Below are 27,492 nucleotides of genomic sequence, written 5' to 3' on the forward strand. Positions count from 1 at the left end.
CCTCCCCCTCACCCCCCTCTCCCCCCCTCACCCTGCCCCCTCTCTCTCTCAGCTGGCGCAGGAGCATAGCGTCTCCGAGAGACACGGAACACTAGTTGTGCTGGCAATTATGTTAATGGGATGCTATTAGGCCATGATTCCGTATGAGCGATCTGGGAGAGGAAGAGCCCCGACGGCAGAGAACGATAACGGAGCATGTGCGCCTCGTTGATACCGCTCCAGCAGGATCATTTGCATAATGAACCCTCCCCACTAACGAGAGGGTGTGGCCTCCGCCTTCGGGGAAGCAGCGAGTCAGGAAACGAGCGGCGGTCGCCCCCCGCTGCGAGGCGGGGCCTCCGGGAGGACAATGAAAGAGGATGGGGGGAAAAAGTGGTGGCGTTTGCGGCGAAACGCCACCACCGCAGAGTGTGTTTTTGGTCTTGCTCGGGTGTTGTCTTTTTTCCTGGCGAAGGGGCAAGGTGTGTGTAAGCCCCCCCTGCCCTTTGTCTTGACCTTGCCGTGTTGGTCAGCATGTTTGTCTGGTGGCGTTTCAAGCAGGGCTGTACAAGCTAGCTACTTTATGTTCGTTGTTTTTTTTTTTTTTTTTTTTTTTGTGGTAGGCACTTTTCGACGTGTTTTTTCGACCGACGCACGCGCGCGTACGCGCACACACACAGGCGCGCTCACAAGCACACGCCCGTAAACTTACCCCCGTGTTTCCTCGCGGAGTTGGCGCCAATATTTCCCCGTTGTTGATTTTCATTGCGATGCTTTTTCAAACATGCACGTGAGGGACACATCCATGGGATTCCAACGCCTCAAGTGGTTCCTCGCTTTATCCTAAATAAAAGGAGATGGGGGGGGGGGGGGGGGATCTCTTCTCCACGTTGCTATGTTTTTCAAGATATATTTGGAAGGCTCCTTTGCACTGTCATATCAATACTCCCCCCAGCCAATGTGCTGATGTTATTGATCTCAACCCTCACAATTCATTATTAATTTGGTAGCTCTGCGCAACATCTTTATTTATGCGCTGCTCCCCTCTCTGGCTGTCTTGATACATTATTCGTGCCGAGCCGCGTGTCCACACTGCGGGGGTGTGTGTGTGTGTGTGTGTGTGTGTGTCTCTGCGGTAAGGCCTGTCGTCTTTAGACGCAGTCCCCGGATTGGATCAGAAAGATCTCAGGGCCCAAGGGGAGACATTAAACACCCAGAATGCCCCTCAGGCCACTCGCCCCCCTCTCTCTCTCTCTCTCTCTCTGTCTCTCTCTCTCTCTCGCTCTCTCTCTCCCCCCTCTCTCTCTTTCTCTCTCTCTCTCTCTCTCTCTCTCTCTCTCTCTCTCTCTCTCTCTCTCTCTCTCTCGCTCTTTCTCTCGCTCTCTCTCTCGCTCTCTCTCTCTGTCTCTTCCTCGTCCTCGTCCCCCTCGCTCGCTCTCTCTCTCTCTCTGAACCTTTCATTCTCCCTTAATGAGAATTCGCCCTAATTATTTCAGTGGCTGGAGCACAGGGACCCAGCCGTAGTTGGATCCCCCTGCGCTTGGACGTGACTGCTATGCTGATGAAGGCCGGGGGGGGTGGGGGTGGGGGTGGGGGGGGGAGGATCAATAATTTAGGCCCCAGCCTTAATGGCGGCGTGAGGAGAAACCGATACGTCGGAGTCAGAGATTACCTTTCAAAGGCACAGGCTGGACCTGAGTGAGACAGGCTGGAGTTAGCCGCAGAGCGTGGGCTGTGCATGCGCCGCTGGGAACAGACACGTTTGCACCTTCCGGAATCTCAATTGCAGCAGTGCAGGCTCTTCGGCCGTGCCGTCGTTTGCCCTCGCCATCCTCCATCCGGACGTGCCAGACGCGTCGAGGTGCGGCCGGCGCAAAAGGCCACGTTGGTCAGATGCGTCAGGCCGAACCCTCCCGTTTCAAAGCGAATGTTGATACGATTGATTTTGAGGGGGGCGAAAACAATTATCGACACGGTCTCACCGGGCTGATGCTACCGGCCCAGCTGTGCTCTGGCTGGGATAATGGTCCTTTGAGCGTTTTGCTGGTCATCTCGCTTTAGAGGATGCACACGTAATCTTTGAGTGCGGAGAAGCTGTGCCTGGACCTAACACACCCCTGGGGGTGTGTCCATGCATCTTTTAAAGGTTCTGCGCCTCTGAAAAGGCTCGGGCAGAGAACCCCGCAGTCTGGCCCTACATTATTAAAGAAAAGGTTTCTGCCTCTGTTTTGACTTATCCTTGGGAGACGAGGAGAAAGAAGACACGCGCGCGCACACACACACTCTCAGAGGACAGTAACCCAGCCCTCAGCTTGGCCTCGCATCCCTTTTCGGAGTTCTGACAGAACCGAACGGCGGTGACAATGTTTTCCCCCTTTGCTTTCTCTCCCAGCTCATTGGGGGGAGAGATTGTCTTTTTTTTCGTTGGGAAACTTGGAGAGCGTTGTGAAACATTCATGTGGATTTCATTCCGCAGCCGTTCCCCCTCTTCAAACGGAATGACGTATGGCGCTTGGCGTCGTGGCTTTCCATCACTGCGAGCCCTGTCAGTGGATGTCAGGGAGAGGAGGGAAGAGGGGGGACACATTTCGCCCCGCGATGTTGCCTCTGATGGATGTGTGAGGGCCGCGGTTTCAGCCGTAATGAAGTCCAAATGGGCCTGATTGAAATGTTGCTCGTTGACTCGGCCCGACCAACGCCAACACGAACGGCGGACGTCGCCGCGCTCGGCCCCGCCGCCGCCGACGCTCGCGCCCGCGCGAGGCGCTTGAGCGATGTGGCGACCGAACGCGAGACGGGGCCGCCGCGTTATTTGCCATCGCCGTTCGCAATATTATCAAATGTAATCATGTCTTGGACGCGCTGGGTCTGCAGGGTATAGGCATGTGTTGGATTTGATGCAATTGTTTACTTTTTCATTAAAGCTCGGTGGGCTCCTCACAAAAACAAGAATATTACAACAACAAAACTTAGCTGGAGGCAGCAACAGTTCTATAAACGCCATCCATTGTCTCTTTGAATTGTGGCGGCCTCTTAACTGCAATTAAATATGAATAACCTTGTAAACAGTCGTGCGGCGTTGAGGAGTGTATTCAAGGTCACGGCGCTCAGACTTGAGCTGTTGTTGGATTGACAAATGGGCTGATGTCTGTCTCTTTTGACTCGTGCTTTACGGAATTATGGTGGCAACAGTGTTCGAATGATCGAAATGGGTTCCCTTGTAAACTGTCTGAATTTGAATAAAGCCCTCTGCAAGTGAAATCCAACATGAGTATGCATAGGCACACCAAATATGTTTGCTACAATAATTCAACTGTCCTCTCCAGACATAATTATTCCCTCGTTCAGGGAGAAGACAGAGGAGTCAGGGTGGTGTAACTGACATCATAGATTTATTCCGAATCCACAATCAATCAACACAACACTCCGAGAAGTGGTTTGTTATTTGAAAGACGTGTTTGTCTTTGATTGCTGCCTCACTCGTGAGTGTAGCTCAAAATATGCTCTGAATGTCTTTGATGACAGTCCTGGAGTGTGTGTATTCGTTGTACTATGTGTACTCCATGTCCCAATACATTTTTCATCGTGTCTCCAGCAGTCTGGTATTTTTTTTTTGAAAGAGCCACACGTACATATGTTCATCATTGCACGTATCATTGTCTAAGGCTGAAATGCATTTGAGTTCAACATCAACCATATGGAGCTTTGGAAAAAAAGCGACATTTAGAAATGTGTGAAGCCAAGCGATGGGATGCGCCTATCTCTTTGCCCTGACTGGGTTATGGAGCTAAGATGAGCCGCAGACTATTCTCAACGTCTCTTCCTGGGTCTTTCTGAAAGTCTGCCTCGTAGCACTTAGTCTGTCCTGAGACGCGGCAATAACTGCCACATTCTGAGGGGGATTTCTGAGCTGCTCAAAGGAGCCTCCTCTTCTCATCCTCCTTCTTTCTCTCTCTCTATCTGTCTCTCGCTCTCTGTTTCTCTCTTTCTCTGTTTCTCTCTGTCTCTCTCTCTCTGTTTCTCTATGTCTCTCTCTCTCTGTTTCTCTATGTCTCTCTCTCTCTGTTTCTCTCTGTCTCTCTCTCTGTTTCTCTCTGTTTCTCTCTGTCACTCTGTCTCTCTCTCTCTCTCTCTCTCTCTCTCTCTCTCTCTCTCTCTCTCTCTCTCTCTCTCTCTCTCTCTCTGTTTCTCTCTGTCTCTCTCTCTCTCTCTGTTTCTCTCTGTTTCTCTCTCTCTCTGTTTCTCTCTGTTTCTCTCTCTCTCTGTTTCTCTCTCTCTCTGTGTCTTTCTTTCTCTGACTCTCTCTCTCTCTCTCTCTCTGTGTCTCTCTCTCTCTGTCTCTCTCCCTCTCTCTCTCTCTCTGTCTCCCTCTCTCCCTCTCTCCCTCTCTCTGTCTTTTCCTGTGAATTATGTATCTCCTGCTGGTGCCTTTGGCCAGCCCTTTCTATTTTTCCTCCATCTTTGCCTGATATCTCAGGGTCGACTCAATGGCTTTGTGAAATAGAAACATTAGAGACTCTCACTGTCGGGAGTGTTAACTGTGATGGAGGGGGAGGGGAGCCGTGCATCTGTGCGCGCACGTGTTTGCATGCGCGTGTTTGCGCTTGTGTGTACTCCCGCGCGCCGGTGTGTGTGCGTGCGTGAGCACACACCGTGGTCTAGAGATCCAATGCTCTTGGGAGAAGGCGAGCCATCCGCGTATAAGAAATGAATGAGGTAATGTGCTGGGAGGTAATGGCTTTTATGCGACACACTGGAACAGAAGAGCTCATTAGGAGACTGGAGACTTAACCCCAGTGGCTTTTCCAGCACCTTCTCTGTCATTGGAAGGAGCAGGGGGGGGGGGGGGGGGGGGGTTCAGCACGGAGGAAGAGCGGTGTGCCTCACTCTAGGTGGGCCGTGTTTTTTTTCGGGGGGGGGGGGGGGGGTTCCAGGGGATTCGCATTCAGTCCTCGACGGACGGCGGTCCAGTCAGGAAGCTAGCGGTCGCGTGAACTGGTCGTGCGCCTCAGCGTGAAGCGCGTCGCCTCTGTCTCGCTTTGGCCAAGGGCATTTGAAAGGTCACCGTCTTATTGTGGCGTCGTGGTGGTCGTGTGTGTGCGCGCGCGCGCGCCCGTGGGTCTGTGACGTGCGCGTGCTGGCGACGGCTCCGCGTGCAGGTGGCCAGAGAGTGTACAGCTGGTGGGGTTGGTGCGCTTCTATGGGACGCTGCGGACCCTCCGTTGCTAATCAGTGCATTCATACATCGTGGACATGTTAACTGGGGATGAGAAGCCATGAATGGGCATTCTGCCCAGTTCAGTAAGGTGCTGCTAACACGTCGGTGGGTATTCAGCGACTAAGCACTCACATCCTCGCCGTTCACGTGATCCAGATCAGATCTGCCCTTTCTCTTGGGTATCAGCGGCACTTCTTTCGATTGTTTTCTTAGGATTCGGCACGATCCTATCTGCCTCTCTCCGAGAGAGGAGGAGAGGTTGTGTCTCCTCGTGTTATACCTCTCCCGTGCGTTTTCTAAGGTGCAGACAGGCTAGCTGGCAGACAGGCAGGCAGGCAGGCAGGCAGGCAGGCAGGCAGGCAGGCAGGCAGGCAGGCAGGCAGGCAGGCAGGCAGGCAGGCAGGCAGGCAGGCAGGCATCACAGGGTTCCTGGGCTGTGAGAAGGGTTAGTTTCCGGTCTATTTCCAGCGATGTGCGCTCATTCTAGGTGACTGGGGGGACTGTGTGTCATTAAAGGGCCGTCCTCTGCCTCTACCCAAGTGTGAAATGCGGCGGCGAGGAGATGGCTGGTCTGCTTTTGTTTGTTCGACCAGCGTGTCGCCGCACAGGAAAAACCCTGGACAGAGGGCTTCCGATGCTCTTCAGGATCCCGGATGTCCAATTTTGCTGTTTGCGATTCGACAGCTCCGCGGTCTCTCTCGTGTTTCGTTGTTTTTTTGTTCTTGAAAATGTTCATCTTTGTGTTTTTCTTAATTGCGGCTTATGAACATTTGACAGTTTATATGACGTTGAGAGAGCCGATATCACATCTTTGTTATACTATATACTCTTCAGGTGACCTTTTCTTGTCAGATTGCTGGATTGAGAAGAGTCCTTTGGGACATATCATAATATCAGTATAGTGAGCCAATTATTCCCCAGTTGACAGTTTTTAAACCTTTTTATAGTTGATTCAAAGATATAAAACTTTATTGGTTGAAGGAGGGAGGGACAACATGTTGTATGGGTTTCCAAGCTCAGGTTTATACTATCTACGTTATAGGTCCTCTGTGACATTTAAAAGTTTATTAGACAAGACTCTCAAATCTGTGGGAAGTATATAAAATGATGAATTTATTTGGTTTGGTGCCCTTCAATGCAGCTGCAGACAGTCTGTGTGACTTGCTAATGCCGTGATAAGTAATTCATTCCAAATGATGTGCTGTGCAGAGCTGTTCACAGCTGGCTCTGACAAACTGAACATGATATATCAATATTTAGCATCACAGATGTCGTGTGGTATTTGATAATGCCAATAATCTCCCTATCGACCCCTTAAGGATCAAACATCGGATGAACATCCTACTAGACAACCAATGCCTTGTCAGGAAATTGGGAGAACCAGGTTGCGGGTTACATCTCCGGAGTTATTTCGTCTTGGTTGTTCTTTAAACGTCCTGTTAACCAGCCCTGAAAACGGGAAGACAGACCGAGACGAAGACACGAGCGTTTCGGACCCGCTCGCGGTCGCAATGCAGCCCTATCCAGTAGTCCTAGATACACTATACCACAGTGCCAAGTGTGCTGGAGGTGACTGCGAGCAGGCTATAAAAGGCCTTTGTTAAGTCAGCTCTGTGCTCCCGGGGCAGGTGTGGATCCACGAGAGCGGAATTTCAAAGGAGCCGTGGAGGAAGAGGCTCAGCAGGGGAAAACCAAAGTAGGAAGTCGATAAGACCTGAATCTTTTATGAAGGCAGGGATATTCAGATCACAGCTCCTCTGACAGAGAGAGCGGCCCTGCTGCTTATATAAGGAGACAGAGGCAGAGCGGGAGAGAGGCCAATTCTCTTGGAGATTTACCTCAGCGTTCGTTAGCGCCGCGCTCAGACGCCCCCCAATGGCTAGCTTTCCTCGTACGATGCGCGAGCGCGTGCCCGTCTCAGTCCGTGCAACCGAGCATTTCGCAGGGGCAACTGAAGTGATTTTGTTCAGCGAGTCGGAAGTCGGACGGTTGTTTGTCCCTCGACTGCGTCGCTGTCGTGATCCGTTGGAGGCGCGCGGACTTTCCGCGCACCCTGTGTTGTCCTTAGGTAAGGAGGACTGCATGGGGGGGGGGGGGTTTCCCCCCTGTGTCATTAATCTTTTGAGAGGCGCTATTTTTATTTATTTGTTCACGTTTTTGTTGGAAGTCCACAGCCTATACCTCATGAATCTAGCGCAGGACAGTCGCGCTCACCTCGGGTTTTGTCAAAGGCATCTTTGATCGAGGATGAAGCGAAACCGCGCTCTCTTCGGGATAACTTCACGGGTTTCATTGGGTACTCGAAAGTGCATGCTAAAATGCTGATTTTCCAGGAACCCAGTCTATATTTACTCTCCGTGCTCGTCAGGTTGCATCATAGTGTTCCACTTGACGCGTATTATTTACATCCCATCTCTAGTGAGACATCGGGCAAAGGGAAACACCTGTTCACTCGATGTGATCCCGGGACCAAACAGATCCTCACCAAGCCTAGCCCTCTCCACCGGGCGTCCAGCGCGTCTGACGATTCCGACGTTGTTTTTGTTTTTGGGGGCAGAGACTGAGAAGGGCGTCTCCGTTCCTCTTGTTTACCTCGCCCCGAGTCTGGGGGGGGGGTGGGGGGGGGGGGGGTGTTTGAGTTTGTTATTGATTAGCGAGCGCTCGCGAGTGTTGTTGGTTTGTGGAGTGAGGCCTCTTCGGGAGAGCCGTCGCGAGGCTCTCGGGCTCAGAACCGGGGGGGGGGAGGGGGATGGGGATGGGGGAAGAAAGAACCCTTCCCCCGTCAGCGCCTAATCGAATTCATCCATACTCACGGTGGCCTCATCTAATTGACCCCGCGGACGGGAAAAAAAAACAAAGCGACGCGAAAATGACACCGGATGAAAGAGAGAGAGAGAGAGAGTATCGGATACAGCCTGGAACAAGCATCCAGCGGGAGATTTAATTGGTTCCGGGAAAATGTAACGTTGAAGTGGGTGTCCGGCCCCGTTTGCCGTATCTTGGTGGAGCAGTGGGGGGGGGGGGGGGGAGGAGGAACAGGTGCGGCGGCGCAGAAAGGTCGAGATAGGTCTTTGTGAGTGGCGCCAGGCTTCACCGGTGGGTAGAAAGTCCACGATAAAAGAAGAAAAAAAAAAGACAAAAAAAAAAACCCTCTCCTTTGTGCCGCGTTTCTCTCCCTCTCCCGGATGCTCTGGTGACTCTCTCCGCAATTAAAACCAAATGTCCGTCAGAGGCTATCTCTGCTCTGTGTGGCCCATATGTTTGGGTGCTGATAGAGTGTGGATTACTCTGTTTGGGACACAGATAACAGGCTGTTTATAACCTTGGCAGAGTCCGGGGCCTAATCTGGCAGGAGCATATTTCCCCTCGCGCCCCGATAAAGGCCTGTTAGGGGCTTTATCACATGGGCAGATAGAAGTCGAGCCAGGGCGAGGCGAGCAGAGCAGCGAGGCCGTTCTGGCACGCCACGCACGCTGCCGTTTTATTTTTAGAACCAACCCCCCCCCCCCCCAACCCCTACACACACACACCTTTGCTTTTGTACCCTTCCTACACAGACAGACACACACACACACTGAGCCACACACGGACACACACACACACCATTCTTTCTACCCCCCCCCCGTCCACCCGACACACACACACACACACGCAAACTCCCATCCCCTGTCGGAAAGGGAGATCAATTTCTGCATCTGCCTTCCGAGGCAACCTGGAGAGACCACCAGACAAATTAAAAGGGCCGTGTTCTCATTCGTCATTGCGCTGAGAGGCAACCAGGGTTTTTCTGGGCCACTCAAATCTATTTTGAGTGTGTGTGTTTTTTGTTGTTGTTCCTTCTTCCAAATTCTATATGCTTTAATTATTTAATGTGTGCTATAATATAGTGTTGTATGGGGCTTAAAGAGAGGTATGTGGGTTGGTCCTGGTTTTTTCCCCCGATGTTTGATGAGAGTTATGAGAGGAGCACCTGGCACCGCAGTCACTGTTGTGGCGCTTCAACCTCGGCGCAATTATAAAACGCTCTTTTCGGGTGGCAAGGGAAATTGTCATCCTCCATAAAATTGCCTGTACTTTTCCTGTGGCTTAAAGATCTTTCTGTTCCTCTTTCTCCCTCCCTCTCTCCCTCTCTCGTTCTCTCTCTCCCTCTCTCGTTCTCTCTCTCCCTCTCTCTCTCTCTCTCTCTCTCGTTCTCTCGCTCTCTCTCTTTTTTCTCTCACACTCACCTACTCTCTTTCAGGAAAATTGCTTTCCCGCAATCAACAGAGTGCTTGCTGCACTTAGGGGTAAATACAGGTACCCTAAAGCATTAGCATAACATTATTCAGAGAAACGTCAACCCCTAGCCAGTTAGCACTGCATCGAGCACAGTGTGGGGTGATTGAGTGGAGTTGGGGATGGAGGGGTGGGGGGCGCGAGTGGATGAGTGTGGGTTAGCAGCGGGGAGCCGACTTTCACAAGAGCACCAAGAGTCTTTTTTGTGTGGTAATTGTGTGTCCTTTTATGGGGCAAAGATCTTTTTCTTTCTTTTTTTTTTTTTTTTTTTTTACATAAAAGTCGAAAAAAATGGGTGGTATTAACATATTTAACGTATTATCTGGACGTACTGTATCAATGGGAAGCGCGTAGCGCGAGAGCAGCTCTGCGGAACTCGCCCGGGTCGATGTCGATGCCGAGCCCTTTCCTCCGGTCTTCCACACTTTTCTCCCGGCGGTGCGGCCCGGCCGGCCGTGTGCAAAGACGAGCTGGATCCAGCGGTCTCTGGAGGTCTCCGGCATCTAGGTCACGCGGTTGTGTGTTTTTTTTTGTTCCCCCTCTTTTCTTTTATCATCCAGCCAGTTTCGCTGAGAGAGGCACTGTGCAGAAACCATGGGGCTGGCAGAGACGGGCTGAAGCAGGAGTCGGGTGAAACTGCACTCTAGCGCCTGTTTCCCCTCCTGTAGATGACTGGGCAAGAGCCTACTAGATGTTGCACACGTCGTGGGCCGTACCGGACTGGGCAGATACTTGAGGGTTTTTTGGAGGTTTACCTCAAGTTGGTCTTTAAACGTCCAGCTTTTTTGGTTGGTCCACTTGGAAGGGACCGACATCCGTTAAGGTACCGTAGCTAACACGAGGAAACTGAGTTTCAACCCACAGTGAAATGCTCAGTGACCAACAATCCCTTTGGAAGGAGCCAAGCGCCTCCGCATACATCTTTTATTCACCTGTGGCCATGAGCACCCACTCGGCCCCATTCCCAAACCCCACAACCAGCCCTCTGCCTCGAATACACCCCCTTCCCACACACACACACACACACCCCAACCCCCCGGGCATTATATTCATATTCTTTTGTACACCTCTCCTTTGGGGATGGGCTGTGAAGTACAACAGGCGTGATCTTTCACCAGAGAGTGTCTCGACCCCCTGCCCCCCCCCCCCCCCCTCTCTTCTCGGCCTTCTTGATTGACAGCAGGGGTTCCCCCTGACCCACATTTGCATCTGCTGCGCGACCCAGACAAAGTCTCCCCCCCCCCCTCCCTCCCGTAATGAGCTGCCTGGACGTTTGTGAATTCGGACTACTTGTGTCGGTTTCACCCCGTGTCCAGGGGGAGTCGCGGGGGGGGTGGGGTGTGTGTGTGTGTGTGTGGGAAGGGTGTTTATCCACAGAGGGAATTAGTCTTGGTGTCTCTAGGGCCTTATGTCTGTCTGGGCTCTGAGGGACCAGAGAGTGGGGTTCCCATCCAGACACCCCCCCCCCCAGCCGAGCTGGCCGTGGGCCGTTCAGGGTCACCTGATGACTATTTATGGGATTTACTGATCAACAGAACTGCATGGGACACCCACAGCCAAGGACCTCTATTGTTCTCACGTTGGCCAAAACCGTTCCGCCGAATTCGGCCATATTTATGAATCGTCTCTCTTCAGTTCTCACCTCGATATGGGGCCGTCCGTATTGGCGGCGAGATGAGTGCGTGTGTGTCCGTGTGATGTACAGAAGCCTTGCCAAGGACAGAGCCAGGAAGCGGAATACAGGCTGAATGTTGTCGTCCTGAGTGCTGGGCTGTAATGGAATCTGACGCTATTCGATGGCTTCTATTGTTTCCCTGCTGAATGCGAGGAACAAAGTCAGCATTGGCAGCATCTTGTACACAAATGGAGAAGGCTTCCCATGGGGATGTCGCTGTAGATTCCTGCCGCAACCTCGAAAGCCGTCTCAATCTCTCCGCCTCAGACACGAAAAAACTGCGGCAATCCCACAGTTCTCTCTCCGATTTGCTTCTGCGTTGTACTCATAGGTTTTATTAAACCGAAAAACCTTTATAAAGATGGAAATATGTAGCAGTTGGCTTGACATAATCTGAAGCGCATGATACATTTACATCCTTCCGTTCCGAGTTCAGATGGCTGGAATTGTTGCCGAGGATGCAAGTTTGGGTTCATTTTATGGTGATTTAACATACAACCAGCATCAGACAACCATGATTTGACCAACCAACAATCACGCCATGGAACATATCACATACACCTATAGATGAACAGGCTATTGTCCTGTAAGTGTGACCCTGGTTTCCCCCATGTGAATCCATCCTGTGACTGAACAAAAAGTCCATCGACCAGAAAATGGATATTGGTAACACACTAAACTTAAAGTTGACGTCTTCCTGAAAACATTCCTTCTCGCCGTAGTCCAGGCCAGATGATTCTGTTCCTGTGTGAGCTTCAAAAAAGAAGACGAGAAGGCTCTGGACAGCCTTTCCTTTACCTTGGGTCTGCAATCAGAATGACATCATGTCACGAAAGGCCCTGTGCAGGATCCTACTTTGACTGGATGGCGTTTACAGCCATTTCTGCCTTCGCCATGTAAAATACCAAATCCGATTATTTCCCCCGGCTAAATAACACGGGTCCCACAGGCTGCTGTGTGATGTTTTAATGAGAGTTAGAAGCTCGATGCTCAACGCTGACTTCTGCGCCGCATTCCCTTAAACTGCCAAGTAAGAGCCCCATTAATAATTCAGCTCATTAAAGTGTGTAATTAATCCAGAGCGGTGTAACAGGGAGAGACTGGGGTGCGGGGAGGGAGCTCTCCAGGGGAGCGCAGGAGGAACAGCAGGGGGGATGGGGGGGTGGGGGGGGGGTGGGGGGGTGGGCGGGACATGCACAGCCCCCACTGCGAGAGAACAGGCTCCTCAGCACACAACCACGCACGCTGCATTATTTATTTCTTTGGGCATAGCCACAGAGAACGAGGGGAGGGGGGGAGAGAGATACGGAGCGAGAGAGACAAGACTCCTTCTCGCGAGTACACACACACAGCCAATCATCAATGCAACATGGGTATACAGGGGGCGGTGTGTGTGTGTGTGCGCGCGGGTGGGTTTGTTTGTGAGTGGTGAGTGTGTGCGTGTGTGCGTGTGTTTGTGTCTGTCCTTGTTCAATAATGTATGTGCTTTTGTTTGTGTTTGTTATGGAAGTTGAAGGTCAGTTTTTTTTGTGGGGGGGGGGTGGGGCAGGCATCAGTATTTTCTGCGTGTGTGCGTGCGTGTGTGTGTGTGTACTTAAAAGGGGTTTATTTGAATTGTTCGTGGGAAAACGTGCTCATATCCAGAGACACGTCATCTCAGGCCAGACTGTTGTCATCACCCCGATGTACGTTGTGCATCCCAGAGGTGTGACATCACGGGGCTCTTGAACCGATCTGAACTTAGGATCGCCACAGGAGAGACGACCCAGCCCCGTGTCTTCAAAACCGTCCAATGGCGTCGCAGGACACGCCCGTGAGCCAGGCACTGTCCCGTAACACGGCAGCGGCCGCGCTCGGCGACGGCGCCCGGCCCAGCCTGCCACTCACAAGCGCTCGTCTGCTCCAGATGTGCCCTAATTTACTGCGACTTGGCTAATCACGGTGATTAAGGATTAATTACTGTTAATCACTTTTACATAAACTGGTTGGCAGTAGGAGAGCTGTGCTATATGAAAAATGCCACACAAGTGAGCGCAGTCAGAGAGATGGAATGGGGTGGAACAAGGGCTAGCCAGATTAGCCTGCTGGGAGATTTTTTTTGGGTGTGTATTTTTTATTTTTTTTTACCTACGGGAACTTTGGTCAAACTGCTAATGCAGTAGCACTGTCATTCACTGGAGGCTTATGACGTAGTACGTGTCTAACTGTTGTCTCAAACATGTTGGGGTGTTTTTGTAGGAGACGTCAAATGATTATGAAGCATTTTTGTTCTTCTCCTTCTTCTGAGGTCGCTGCTCAGCCACGGTCAAAGGGACATTGTGTGGCCAACCTGCCACAGGAGAGAGAGAGAGAGAGAGAGGGAGGGAGAGGGAGGAAGGTGGGGGGGGGGAGAGAAAGAGAAAGAGAGAGAGGGAGGGTGGGTGGAGCTGCAGAGGGGACCACGAGTTCCATTAACTCAGACTGACAGGGGAATCACAGGGACATCAGGGGGCCTTGGAAAAGGCTTGACAACAAAGCCACTTTGACTCCCATGCACCCCCCCCCCCGCCTCTCCCCCCCCCCCCCCCACACACACACACACACACTCCCTCATCTTCCGCTCACCCTGCACCCTGCTGAGGGTGGCAATGTGGTCACCTTATCCGCACCCTGGCCTGGTTTCGCCCCGGTGACATGCTCATCCAGTCTCCTGAAGGAATGGCTTTAATAAGGTGACAGGAGGGCGGGGGGGGGGGGGGGACGGGGGGGGGGGGGGGTCATGTTAATGACATGGCGGGGGCCAGTCAACACACAGCCCCGGGCTGTCCCCTGGCCCTGCTCTGTTGCAGCCTGCTGGACTCATGTAGACCACTCAACAGAACTGAGTGGAGACTCACACACACACACACACTCACACACACAGACGTGACGTGTCCACACGGAGAGAGACATGCAGCAATTTCACCAGGCTGCAGAGATTTTTCCCCATCATTATATACGATGCGAGCTTGGGACACACCAGTCCAGTGACAACCCCTTTCGAAGCAGTTACAGTCATTACCCATTCGCTTCCATCGCATTTTGGACGGCGTTTTCCCTCTCGAGATCTCTCGACTGATCTAGCTCCCGCAAGATTTCAGGAAAATTCTCGGGGACGTTCCCCATCGCTGTTAACACCCGCGACGTCCATTCCGATCCGATCAGAACGTCCGATGCATTTTAACCTTCCTCGTCGAACCGGCAATGGACAGAAAGGCATTTGCCTCGGAGCCTTACACGCTGTCTCTTTAAAATAATGAACGCAATTCATTCGTCTGAATAGCTTTCACTTAGGGTACCTAGCAGGAAGGCAGCGTCTCCACTCGCGAGCCTGCATCTTTACTCGTAGCCCCTAGGCCTGGCTTAGCTAGTAATGATTATAATTACCATTATTAGATATGGCTCCAGGGGAGGGGAGCCTGTGTGCAAGTTCCATAACCAAGTGTGTGTGTGTGTCCCCTGCCGTGCACTCTGTGGAGCTGCTGGTCCCAGAGTCGAGGGGCAGCGTGTGAGGAGAGAGGGCGAGGGGACGAGGAGAGCCACCAAGGCGGGTTAATGTGATGCCTGTCAGCTCCTCTTCCGCCGCTTGTCACCTCTCGAGGAGCTCAGGGTCTTATCTTTTTAATTGACCTTTTATCGGATTATTAATTTCTCATTTATTTTCGACGTGTTTTGCCTGTGTCTTTGGCGCAGAATCCCCTCCTTGGTTCCGGATCGGTTGGCGAATTAGCCTACGGTGGAACGCAAAATATAGGACTTGTTCGACCAAACCTCGCCGTAGGACCCAATTTAACCAGCCTATTATTCCTTTGGACGCGAGCAGTTTGGATTAGATACACAATCAATCATTGGATTCCCTTGTTAGCATAATTCGGGATCTGCGGCCTTGCTTTCAGATAAGCGGTGGGGTTTAGAGGCTTCAGGTTTGATCAAGGGAGCGGGAAGGGGGCTAAGGGGTGGCCTGGTTTTAACAGTTTGATGCCTGTCATCTTCCTCCCGGTGAGTGTTGGTTCCTCTTTCCATTCCAGTACACTCGCGACTGTATAATGAATTATGCCGATGTCGAATTAGCATGTCGCTGTCGCTTCGGCTCTGGCGCCTGCCTCGTGACAGGACCACCGTAGCACACGCTGCGTGGAGAGGGAGACGGTGAGGGGGTGGGGTGGGGGTGGGGTGGTGGGGGGTTCCTGTGATTTATTAACTGCTAAAGCCACAACGAAGTGTGCCCACTGAATCACGAATGCAAACAAATAGGGGCCAGCGCTGTCACTGCGAATTCAACCAGACAAGGCCGACCGCAGCCCGGACGGAAAGGGTTAATTATGCAAAACGAAAATGGTTGGGTTCCACACGTGGTCCACCGGATTTTATGGGTGACCTCATAAGAGGCAGAGTGGTTTGTGAACGTCGAGCAGGGCTTCTGGCTGGTCCGCAGAAGCGTCGAATTTGTGAATGTCTGATTTCAGAATATAGGCCTGCGCGTAGAAATCACCCCCCCCCAAAAAAGGTCTTCCTCCCTTCAAAACGCCCGGCAAAAAACGTCCTCTCTCCTCGGCGATACGCTCCCGAAACCCTCCCCGTGCTGCCCTCCGCTAATCTGATCGCAGGTCTTTTTGAGTGGCAGGACCGAGCGGGGACGAGTCCCCCACGGCGTTGCGCGCGTCTGTGCGGGACGTCCGTCACCAGACAGGTGTCTGGTGTCACTTTCGGGCCGTCTCGCCGTGCTCTCGTCCCTGCCGCCGCCACCACGTGGGATCACGTTACGCCTCCCCCAAATGGGAGAGGGAGGGCATCCAAAGGCGTCTACCGGGATTCAACCGGAGCGCCCACGCACACGTCAACCCTGTTAGAGGGCTCACGGTGGGGCCCCCCTCTGCTTGGCCATAGATCTCGCTAACTGCGACAGAATGACCCTACATCATTAATTAAACATCAGCATTTCCTCCCGTCATCAGATTGCCATGACGGTCGGCCATGCCAACGCTCCCTGTCGACATGCCTGTAAAATCTAGAAGGGGATTACATATGGTAATGGATTTTGACAGCCGCGCGTTTGCCTCCCCTAATCCGATAGGATGAGATATCTGGACCGCAGTACGTGGTGTGCTGTAACTATCGGGGGGCTGATATTGTTACGGCATTTAGAGAGAGCTGAATCAGTCGGAGAATGCGGGCAATGTCCTGGAAGAGAGCGTAATCCTTTGAGAAGGCTTTGATGCAGTCCCAAATATTGTCACTGCCCCAACACTGCCACAAAGCTGGAATATTTTGGGAGCAATTTCGATCTCTTTTATCTTTTCAAATGTTTTTTTTATTAGCTATTGTCATTCGCTATTCGATGTAACTTTGCCTTATCTCAAAGCTCTCGATCAGAGCATTGTTCTCTGATGCTGTGCTAACAGGGGTTGGAATCCTTGTTTTGGTGGAACAGTATGCCAAAAGATTGCCAGAAGATTCCACCATACCACCCTGAACAGCAATACCGTCTCCTTGCCTGGAGAAGAAAAATACCCCCCCCCCCCCCCCCACCTCCCAGTTCAATTAAGGCTCACCCTAAACTCAGGGTGAAGCAAAAATGATCCACGCTAGACCTGCATCCCTGTGTCTTCCCTGTGGCTCACTTAATATTTCAGTACCCGTCGCCGTTTTCCTCAGAAGGCTCTGAGGCAAGCGGGATGATTGGCTGATGGAAAAAGCAGGCAGCTGAGTCTGTTACACATGCCACTGTTTCAAAACAAGGGAGCAGGGAGAAAGGGGTTTAGGGAAGCAAGCCTCTTCCAAATAGGTGCGTAAATCATCTCCATGCCTAATATCCCCCCCCCCCCCAACCCGCTTATCCTCAAAGAACACGGCACTTTCCAGAGCTGCTTCGTGGAAATGAAATAAATATTCCCAGATAAACGACCAGACGGTCAAAAATCCACCGCTCCCTAAAGCCAGTTGCCCCGTTTTTTTTTCTCCATTAAATATCGATTTGATTTGTAAAAGGCCAGATGCCGTGAGCTGGAGTAAATGTCATGTTCTCCCATATTGTTTTAAACTGCCTTTCTTTTGCCTTTCTCCTCTGCGTGACATTTTGCTCTCTTTGCCGGGCAATGATAACAAGAGTGGCTGGGGCTCCACATTTTGGCCTTTGTGGTCCAATCTATTGACCCCACCCCCAACCTGTTCCTCCCTCGTGACAACAGCACACATCCATCCACTCTGATGTGTCAGGCACGGAGAGAGAGAGGAAGAGTGAGGGAGAAAGAGAGACAATATGCCCACATGGAAATCAATTTGTGCTTCGTACTGCTCTCTCAGTGCTGTCTTTGAAAGTGACACTTCTCCGCTATCGAGAAAGCGATGCGAGGTGGTATCAATAAACTCATCAGCCGGCAAACGGCAATGGCAATATGATAATTCCGTGCCGTGGATTCATAGTGTGCGGGAAATAAAGCGAAAGCTTATCGGGTACCGTGAGGGAATTGCATGTCAGCAGACGGGGGTAGAGAGGATAAGCCTTTGTTTGACAACAAGCCATCTTCGGAGACGCCTCCATAAGGGAAATGGCGTCCATCAGAGACCTACAGCAAACACGCTACTCACCGGAGAGAAGGGGGAGGGGCGGTGAGTGCGTTTGTGTGCGTGTGTGGGGAGGGGGGGGGGAGTGAGGGAGGGAGGGAGGAGGAGGGGGAGGAAATCACGCACACAGATAATTGTTTATCCCTCAGAGAACCTTCAATGTTTGTCTGCGGGTGGCTAAGTAAGTTCACCAGCACTATTGGACAGGGATAGCAAAACAGACCCAGGGCTGGGAGACATTAGGATGAATCAATTAGCCTGCCATTACCCAATAAAGTGGCCCGCGCTGAGTCGTGTAATTATGACCCACAGCAAAGCCAATTTTATGGAGTGCTCCCCCCCCCCCCCCCGCGCCTCTCTTTTCTTTATTAATTTTATTTGTTTAAGATAATCCGTTCCGTGGTTTTAATTATGTGCTTTGGGTTCAGGGCGTAATAAATAAATCATCATTTGCCATCGGGCAAGCATGTCTTAAGCATTGTCACAGTGGACCCATACAAACCTGTTACTACGCAAGCAGGGTATCCAATACCAAATTCCAAAATATTCCTTATTAAAGAACACCAGCTAAAAGAAGCCTATTTAAGAATAACAGATTAAAATATATATATATATATATATATATTTGTTGGAATCCAAGTGATTTGCCTGTGCAAAGTCCCCCAGTATAGAGTACAAAACACCATCGGGTGCAGGAAAAGAACACGAGGGAATCCTCGGCGCTCGATCCGGTCCGATCGGATGGCGCAAACGGTTCATAACGGTCGGCGGTAGCGCAGGCTGGAAGGCGGTGGGTCGCTCAGAGGATGAGCAGGAGGCTGCGGGTGACAGGCTGCTGTCAATGAAGAATGACAGTACACAGCCAACATGGCGCGTTGCATTGTTCCTCCCAGGGTCCCTCCTGACAGATGCTCTCCAAGACGTCTGCAGCTGCAACAAGAACCAGGCTCAGATCTGGCACACTGGGAGGCACACACACACACACACACTCACGCACAACACAACACACCAAAAATGGATGGAGACAGAGGGGTTTGCGGGGGGGGGAAGTCGGCGAGCTTGAAAAACAATGACGGGATCCCGCATGTATCCCCCCCCCGCTTCGACAAAGACTCGCGTTCGAATTTCAACTGTCCCAGCCCGTGTTTCGTCTCCCCCCTTTGTGTTATTGTTGACCTTTGTCACTCGTTCTGTATCAGGGATTTTCCCCAGTTTTTTTTTTTTTGGGGGGGGGGGTTGTTTTTCTCTCTGAAGATTTTCAAAGAAATGACCTGCGCTGGAGTGGTCGCGCTGTTGAAAGACGGATGGTGGAGGTGCTCCGAGCCAAGTCAAATAAACACTCGGCGAATGCTATGCTGAGTCTTGGCAGGCGTGGATCGAATCATCGCTTCGGACGGGGGGGAATTTTTATGTTCCATTTTCATTTGACAGTCTAGACATTTTATGAGTTTGGGAAGAAAACTGAAGGCCTCGGTTTTGGGCTGAAACGTTTTGCGAAAGACCCTCCTTTCCTAGCGCGCGTGTGCTCTCTGAATCCAAGAGCACCGTTACTGTGACTGTGTGACTTAATTGTATTGTATACATCATTCTCCATTTTCTCCTCATAGCCAAAGGGTAGGGTTGCATGTATTAGCAGTGTGTTACAACAATAAGCTTGATTTATTCATTCAACTGGATGCATCATAGCCCAAACATTTATGCCTCGCTTTTGGCCTGACCCCTTTTTTTCTGCCTATATCCCAGAACTGAAACTCCCACTCCCAAGTTCCCACCAGCATGCATGTTCCCGTGGTCCCATTTTGGAGACATTCGATCCCGACAATTACATGTTCAAATCATTCCAATCCTTTTTTTTATTTATGGCGGGCTACAGCCCGAGCTGTGTTTTGCGGTATGTACTCGCGTTCACACCCACTTACCCGGGCTATTTATGAGGTGATAACCGCAGGAAACACAGACTGTACCGGCCGCCCTGACCGCTTTGTGCTCCGAGGACCGTGACCTCGGCAGATATACGAACGAGTGCGGACAGAGTCTGGAGCTGCTCCGGGCGACGTTCGTTCGGCTCGGACGACGCGCCGGCCGCGGCTAGCCCGCGCTCAGAGGCCGGGGTGAAGCCTGGGGTATGTGCAGAAGGGAGGATTTGGATCCCCCCCCCCCCCCCCTGTTTCACCTCATCCGTGCCTTATCAGCAAAGACGAAGGGGGGGGTGCTCTGTAACGAGGCGGGATGTTTGCACGGCGCTGTCGTCCCAGAAGGAGCCCCGCCCCCCCCCCCCCACTCCGACTCAATCTACCCCCTGCTGTGTCCGCGACCTGACCTCCTGACCTGTCCCCCACTCGCCAACAGTCGCCCGCATTTGCATCTTGGGGTCCACTTAAAGGGAGCGGGAGTGAGTGGTGGGGAGGGGGAGGAGGAGAAAAGGGGGTCGGGGGGGTGGCGTACAGCAGGCCCCTTTCTCATCCTAGTGGCTGCCCCCCCCTCCCGTCCCCCCACCCCCCTCCCACGTCCGCCAACCCCACGCGGGGGTTAATGCTCCGAGCGCTCCCATTGTCTCTGGATTAATGAAGTGGCTCTCCCCGGCTGTCCCTTCTCATTCAGGGACAATAAGACACATGATAAGTGTTAACATTTTAAATGACTATCGACACACCGGCCCTAAAGTCACTAAGTCATAGCCTGTGTAAGTGGCAGGAGCCTCTGAAGTAATGATCACGTCTGCCTTTTTGACGCCGCCCGTCGTCCATGGTATCTGTTCCGGGCTCACATAGGCGGGAGGAAGGGTGTTTGTAATTGAAATAGATGGTTGTCGGATGGGGAAAGGGGGGAATGTCTCGGAGCCCGGGCGTTCACTTGGCCGACGGGGGGGAGGGAATGGAAGGCTGGGCCGGGGCTCGTTTAGGCACTGCGAGGGAGCCCTCTAGTGGAGCGACGGGGGGACTCGGTTTGCAGGGGGGCCTCTCTCTGCTCTGGGCTCGGCCTCTCCAGGGGCTTTGTCCGGCGGGCGACAGGCGTGACGGCCGCCCTCTGTCTCCGCCCGGCCGGGGGTTCGTCCGAGCGGTCCACGCCGGCCGTGTGCAGCACCCTCCCACGCTCAGACACATCTGGCTCCAGAGTCGTGCCGCAGTTCCGACTGCCGACAACCACGTTTAATGTTATTGTGTTTTTTTTTTTTTCTCTCTCCCCGTATTGAAACGGTTTTATTCAAGTATCGGAATACCAACCAGGGGGGCTCGCCTCCGCTATTTATTGAAGTTGCATTTTAAGTTAATGAAATTAGATTGATGGAGTTTTATTAGCTGTCGTCTTGCCAGCCCATTTAGCCGTAGCCTTTATTCTGGCAGGGAGATGAGCCATAAAGAGGCAGGTGATTTATCAAACGGAGGAGCCTCGTCCAGACAGCCTGGCCTCGCCGCCCGCTACGCTCCACGCACGCACTGTACCCCCCCCCCCTCACTCTGTCTGTTCCTCCTGGCTGGGGGGGGGGGGCTTCTACCTCCGTGCCGCTCGCCTGCGCGGCCACCGGCGCGCGCCGGAAAACCCCGGCGGTAGACGGGGTGCCAAGCGGCGGCGCTTCCGAGTCAGCCGGCCGCTTTCCGCTGTTTGCTCTCAGTGCTGATGACCTCTCGACCCCCCGCCCCCCTCTTCTTGTTGCAGTGCTGAGTATCCGCGGCGCCCAGGAGGAGGAGCCTCCCGATGCCCAGCTCATGCGATTGGACAACATGCTGCTGGCGGAGGGCGTGTCCGGCCCGGAGAAAGGGGGCGGGTCGGCGGCAGCGGCGGCGGCGGCGGCGGCCTCGGGCGGGGTCGGGGCGGATAACTCGGCGGAGCACTCGGACTACAGAGCCAAGCTGTCCCAGATCAGACAGATCTACCACACCGAGCTGGAGAAGTACGAACAGGTGAGATTTGCCCCCCGTAAAGCGCCTTGTGACCCCCCGCCTGACCCCCCCCCCCCCCCACACACACACACACACACACACAATGTCCAGCTCTCCACCATTACGGTTGACCACGACGACCATTTCTTCACGTAAACACCGCACTGACCTCATACCACGCGCTTGGCGTTCGACACGCACACACGCACTTCTCCAGATGCGCTCGAGTCACACACTGTAGCAAGCGAGGAGAACCCAAATCCACTTGGAAAATGTCGATGAGGTCGACATGAAACGCCGCATTCGGAATGCATTCACTCGATTTATGAGACCAAATCTCCAGGTTTAAATTCATTTCCACGGACGGCTATGAGTCAAGTAACTCCAGCGAGAGACTGACAGGGTCCTCCCCCGATAGTTTTCCCATCACACGTCAGTTGGTGGCTCTCCGCAATTACAGCTTCCATCTACAGATGTTGACTTTCTTCATTTTCTTCCCCATTTGGACTGTTTGTGTTGTCCTGCCCGTGGTGGCCTGCCTGACAGCTACCCCCTCCTCCCCTCTCCATGTCACCCCCCCCCCCCCACCCGCACGAATAAATCCGCTGATTTTACTGCCTAACTTTATGTCTGTTTACCAACCAGAGTACACATAGTCAAACACAGGGGCAATGGGATGAACGCATGCTCTGTTTGATGAAAATGCAAATAGATTTTGACCGCGTAGCCTTGACTACTGACTCCACCCCCTCCCTCTCCCCGCCCCCCCCCCCCCCCCCCCCCCCCCCAGTCTCCCAGAGCCAGCCAGTGTGTTGTGATGTGAGTTTGTAGACAGGGTTGCCATCCTCAGACACAAAGTCAGGGACGTAGTACGCAGAAGGCCAGGTAACTGTTCTGTCATCCTATGCTGACGATGTATATACTGTATTTAAGATGGTATCCCAGAGCGGATGGAGGGACAGTTACACAGGGAGTCATGGCAACGGAATAAAGGTACTTCTCCACTGCAGACGCTACCCTACCATACACTGTTTTCCCGAGTCCGATCATAAACAACATGATTATTTTACTTTGGGTGGTTTCTCCAGACACCCCTGTCCAGGATGTCTTGAATCACGCCATTTGTTGTTCTTTTTTTGAAACGTGTGTCTGTTTATACAGCTGGGAAGTAACTGAATCCTGAATCAATTCACCTCGTGTTTTCACTTGGTGGCTATCCTTGTCTCCAAATCGAAACCTTATGATCTAAAATCCTAAATTCCCCAAACCTCTCGTTCAAACCTCTAAAAAGATTCATAATTTAAGGATCAATATTTGGATGGCAACCCAGTCTTTGAAATTCTGTCGAATAGGAAGAGGAATACGCAAACTCATTGAATTGAACCAGATTACGGTGCAGTTTGGCTGTATGCTTGTCTACATTTCTTTCTCAATCGAAAGATGTCAGTCTTTTCAAGTCTGTGTGCTGCCTTTACCATGCATTGTATGTTGGCCTGATAGATCTATCTCTTCCCATGAATAGTACATGTCACAATGTCTGCAACCACCTCTTACTTTAACTTAGTATGAATATCATTTAGTCACCTTACACCGCGTTGACTAAATATTAATGGAACAGACAAGTCTCTTTTTCTGTTGCCGTATGTCCCTGTCACAATTCCTTGCTTCGGTCTCTGTTCACTCGCCTGTGTTCGCTTTGATAACTATTGCTTTTACGTCAATGAAGTCCCTTTGAGGTGAATGACAAAATGACAGAAGGACTCAGCGACAGGCAGTGACAGACCCATAGAGAGAGAGAGAGAGAGAGAGAGAGAGGAGAGGGAGAGGGAGAGGGAGAGGGAGGGGGAGGGGGAGGGGGAGGGGGGGAGGGGGGGAGGGGGGGAGAGAGAGAGAGCGAGAACAAAAGGGAGAGAGGGAGTGAAAGAGAGGTAGGGTTGGAGAAAGAGGAGGGTGGGCGGGGGAGGGAGGGAGGGAGAGGGAGGGGAGGTGGGTAGACAGAGGCAGACTGTAATATCGTGGCAGGTTCAAGCCTGGTGCCACACGGGGGGATGAGTGTAACATCATGGCACGTTCATCTCCCGGCGACACAGAAAAGGTGTTCTCGTCAGTGGGGAGCGGCTGTCAAGTCTGCCTCTCCGACAGACGACGCTTGCCATCACAACTCGTGTTTAATACGAAAAATATCCCCACTGTTATTCCCCCATGGCATTGAGAGAATGCGTGCTCCAGAACGACATTAAGCGCAGAGCGCCAGACTTCGATTCCGCTTTTACCTCCGCACGCGCGGAAAAGGCCTTGATCAATTTAGAACACCGTAGTCACGTCCCCCCTGTCTTCCCGTCTTTCATGACGCAAGCGTTGCCCCACCTTGCTCTTAGGCGACGCGTCGCGCTAGCAGGGCGCTACGGCGCGGCTCACTGCGGACGTGCTAACGCCGACCTCATCCCTACTCACTTCACCAGTGTCATCTCTGCTGACCATGTAGATACAGGGGAAGGTGCCGGAAGAATCTCTGTCGTGACGGCTCTCTTCTTGTGTGTCTTGTGTGTGTGTGCCCCCCCCCCCCCCCCCCTGACAGGCATGTAACGAGTTCACCACCCACGTGATGAACCTGCTGAGGGAGCAGTCGCGCACGCGGCCCATCTCCCCCAAGGAGATCGAGCGCATGGTGGGCATCATCCACCGCAAGTTCTCCTCCATCCAGATGCAGCTGAAGCAGAGCACCTGCGAGGCCGTCATGATCCTGCGCTCGCGCTTCCTCGACGCCAGGTGCGTGTTTGCGTGTGTGTGTGTGTGTGTGTGTTCGTATCGACGTAAATGTGTGCCCGTGAACCCAGCTGATGAACTTCTGTATTTGCTCGGCGTGATGTAGCTACAGATCCTGAAGTCGAGAGGACATGAATCGCTGACATGTTGTCGGAACGCCTAGCATTGTTCTGCAAGCTCGGAGTGCGTTGTTAGACAGTTCGCCCCCCACAAACATGAAAGCTGATCTTCGCCCAAACTCCACTCATGACCCCCCGTCTCCACATTTGGGCTCGTACACACGCACACATACACACACGCGCACAAACGTGCAACGTTGCCGGTCGGGCCGGTAACCGTTTTCTCCGTGTTGGGTAACGTTAAATGTTTCCCCCTTTTTTTTATTTTATGTAATCGCTTGTTCCTTTTTGATGCATGTTTCAAATTTGCATACGTTTCTCTGAGGATAAATCTCACTCTCGGTCAGATTGGGAGGCATAACATTTAAATGAGGCTCTTGCTCCTTTACAAAGCCCCCTCCTTGCCAATCCATTCTTTTGCAAATGATTGCGGTGGTGCAGGGGAATGGAGGGGGAGAGGGAGAGGAAGGGAAGGGCTTTGACTGGGTTAGAGTGAGCCACAGCCATGCACAGTTCCACTGATTAATCTACTGGCTGCCTAAACCCATGCTGTGCACATTTACATATTCTCAAGCAGGCTTTTCAGAGTGCGGGGCAGAGATTTCCAGCACAAATCTCTCCCCGACAGCTGATGCGTGGAAAAGAGAATTTACAAGGGGTCCCTTGCTAGCTTATGTAAAGCCCTCACAAGATGTGTGCACATGCAGGCACGACCTGAGAGGTGATGGAGATTGAGGGGTCAGTCAACCCATGGGCATCGGGACATTTGTTTTCTATCCTCGATAAGAAAGCGTAATTTAGTTTACCCGGGGATCCGCTGCGTTTTGTTTTCCGTTTGTGAATCTTGATAAAGGAACATCATTCTCAAGCAGATAAGCGCTGATACTGTTCTGTCATTGTTTTGAGCGTCTCCGTTTCCAGTAATACAAGCTCTTCCCTGGCATGTGTGTGAATGGTTTAGCTTTGACGACGCGTACTTGATTGGGATTTGTCATAGTCTGAATGATTTTTATTGTCCCTAACCGGCGGTGCTTTTGTGTCGTAGACGGAAAAGACGGAATTTCAACAAGCAAGCGACAGAGATCCTGAATGAGTACTTTTACTCCCACCTCAGCAACCCTTACCCGAGCGAGGAGGCTAAGGAGGAGCTGGCCAAGAAGTGCTCCATCACAGTCTCCCAGGTACAGTACAGCGCCCTCTACTTGCTGGAGGACCACAGCACATTCACTCAACAGCCAGAAGCGACAGCGTCAAAAAAATCAAATAATACTTTTGACCTTTGCAAGTCCTGGCTAGGTTGTAGGCATCAATTCGATGTACGATGCACAGACGATACCAAGATTGACCGCAAATGTGTGCGTGGAATTCATCCTATTGTAACGGATCGCCGTCTGAAAGGGTTTCATTCGTTTACGTAAAATGATTTGAGGATGCCGCATGCCTGAGGAATCTGCTTAGAGGCTGGATGATGTGTTGGATGTCGGTCCCGTAATAAAGGAACATGTTTACCTACTCTGTTGAGAGGAAACTTTGCAGGATTGATTCGGTTCTCATTTTAATGTTGTTTATCATTAGCACCGGGTTTATCCCCGTAGTTTCATCTGGGAGTCCATTAGCCATAATGGGTGTTAGCGGATGTTGACTGATTGGTCCTAGCATGAGTTCTGATGATAGCTGCAGTCATGGTGACATAATGAGACTGTTATTGGCCATCATTCCAATCTGGCACTAATGTGGATTCACAGCACTGGTCCATGTTGCTCGCTCAACATGGCCTCTCAGTCTGTCTTCAGTGGAGAGGGGCCGTGCCAAAAACCCTTGGAATATCCGTGCGAATTTACCTTGTGGGACTATGGTCGGGCCTTTGTGCGGAACGAATGGTCTCTCTGAGCATGTCTTTTTGTGGCGCGCGCAGGTTTCCAACTGGTTCGGAAACAAAAGAATCCGCTACAAGAAAAACATCGGGAAGTTCCAAGAAGAGGCCAACATGTACGCTGCCAAGACCGCCGTGACCGCCGCCAACGTCTCCTCTCACGGGAGCCAGGCGAACTCGCCCTCCACTCCCAACTCAGCAGGTGAGGCCGAGGCGTGACGCCGACGTGAGAACGGTATTTACCCGACGCAACGACGTCGTGCTGGAGTCCCCCTCACCGACACTAGGCCCTGTGAGACAGCCAAAGCCCATTTTCTCCCCACTAACTGCCCAGTGGCGTCAGTCCCTGCCATCTGCAACCCTACAGAGATATCGATTTCTCGCTGCTTGGAAGGGATATCTACGGGAAAAGCCGTGGCTACATGATTAGAAACCTGGGCCCCCATACCAAGTTTAGCCATGCTAACTGCCTTTTTCTTTTGATTAAAACACTTTCATGTTTGAACCTAATGCCTGTTGCGCCGGAACAAATCAGCATGCCGTTCATTTATTAACCTCCAGATCAATTTTTGGGTCTGGAAAAGACTGTGATATCAGCAGTCGGTCAACTGTCGTATATCGACGGTACGACCCTCAGCTCGCTCCAGCTGTGTTCTGACAGGATACATGCTTTGCTGGCCCAGTCTCTGTCTAACGGCACCCTGTTGTCCGTCTTCTCCGCTCCGGTTCCGTGTTCTGGTTCCTCGTTGTGGTTCCTCGTGGTCCGCACGGCTCTTAACGGCCTCTCACAGCCCCTCTAACCCCTCTGCATGCCTGCTCTCCCGGGGCTCAGTCCCCCCCCCCCCCCCGGACCAGTCCTAGCCCCCCCCTCTCCACCCCCCTCCCCCTTTTGCTTGCTCTTTGGCTCTCTTTTCTCTCTGTGAATCGGTGCTCCCTCTCTCTCTCCTCTTCCAGGTTCTGCCGGCTCTTTTAACATGTCAAACTCCGGCGACTTGTTCATGAGCGTGCAGTCTCTCAATGGGGACTCGTACCAAGGGGCTCAGGTAGGAGCCAACGTGCAGTCACAGGTAGGGTCCTGGGGGGGGCAGCGCTGCAGCAGATACCCTCAGGGATAGACCCCCCCC

At 52.3% G+C, this 27,492-nt stretch overlaps 1 protein-coding gene across 6 annotated transcripts in view; it reads left to right on the top strand.

The window, feature by feature from the left end:
* The window catches only part of pbx1b (pre-B-cell leukemia homeobox 1b), a 48,076-nt gene that overhangs the window by 17,310 nt on the left and 3,274 nt on the right, over nt 1-27,492 (top strand). The window contains exons 3-8 of one of the 6 annotated variants that reach the window (XM_084692629.1): nt 21,387-21,631; nt 22,544-22,603; nt 24,189-24,379; nt 25,541-25,676; nt 26,411-26,570; nt 27,323-27,435. In XM_084692629.1, the coding sequence (XP_084548755.1) occupies nt 21,387-21,631; nt 22,544-22,603; nt 24,189-24,379; nt 25,541-25,676; nt 26,411-26,570; nt 27,323-27,435 (905 nt within the window). The remainder of the gene's footprint in view (nt 1-21,386; nt 21,632-22,543; nt 22,604-24,188; nt 24,380-25,540; nt 25,677-26,410; nt 26,571-27,322; nt 27,436-27,492) is intronic. The other 5 variants (XM_084692630.1, XM_084692631.1, XM_084692632.1 and 2 more) reach the window with 5 other exon arrangements.

Source organism: Hypomesus nipponensis, chromosome 26 (genome assembly GCF_054491055.1).
Source record: "Hypomesus nipponensis isolate SF chromosome 26, ASM5449105v1, whole genome shotgun sequence".
NCBI lineage: Eukaryota > Metazoa > Chordata > Actinopteri > Osmeriformes > Osmeridae > Hypomesus > Hypomesus nipponensis.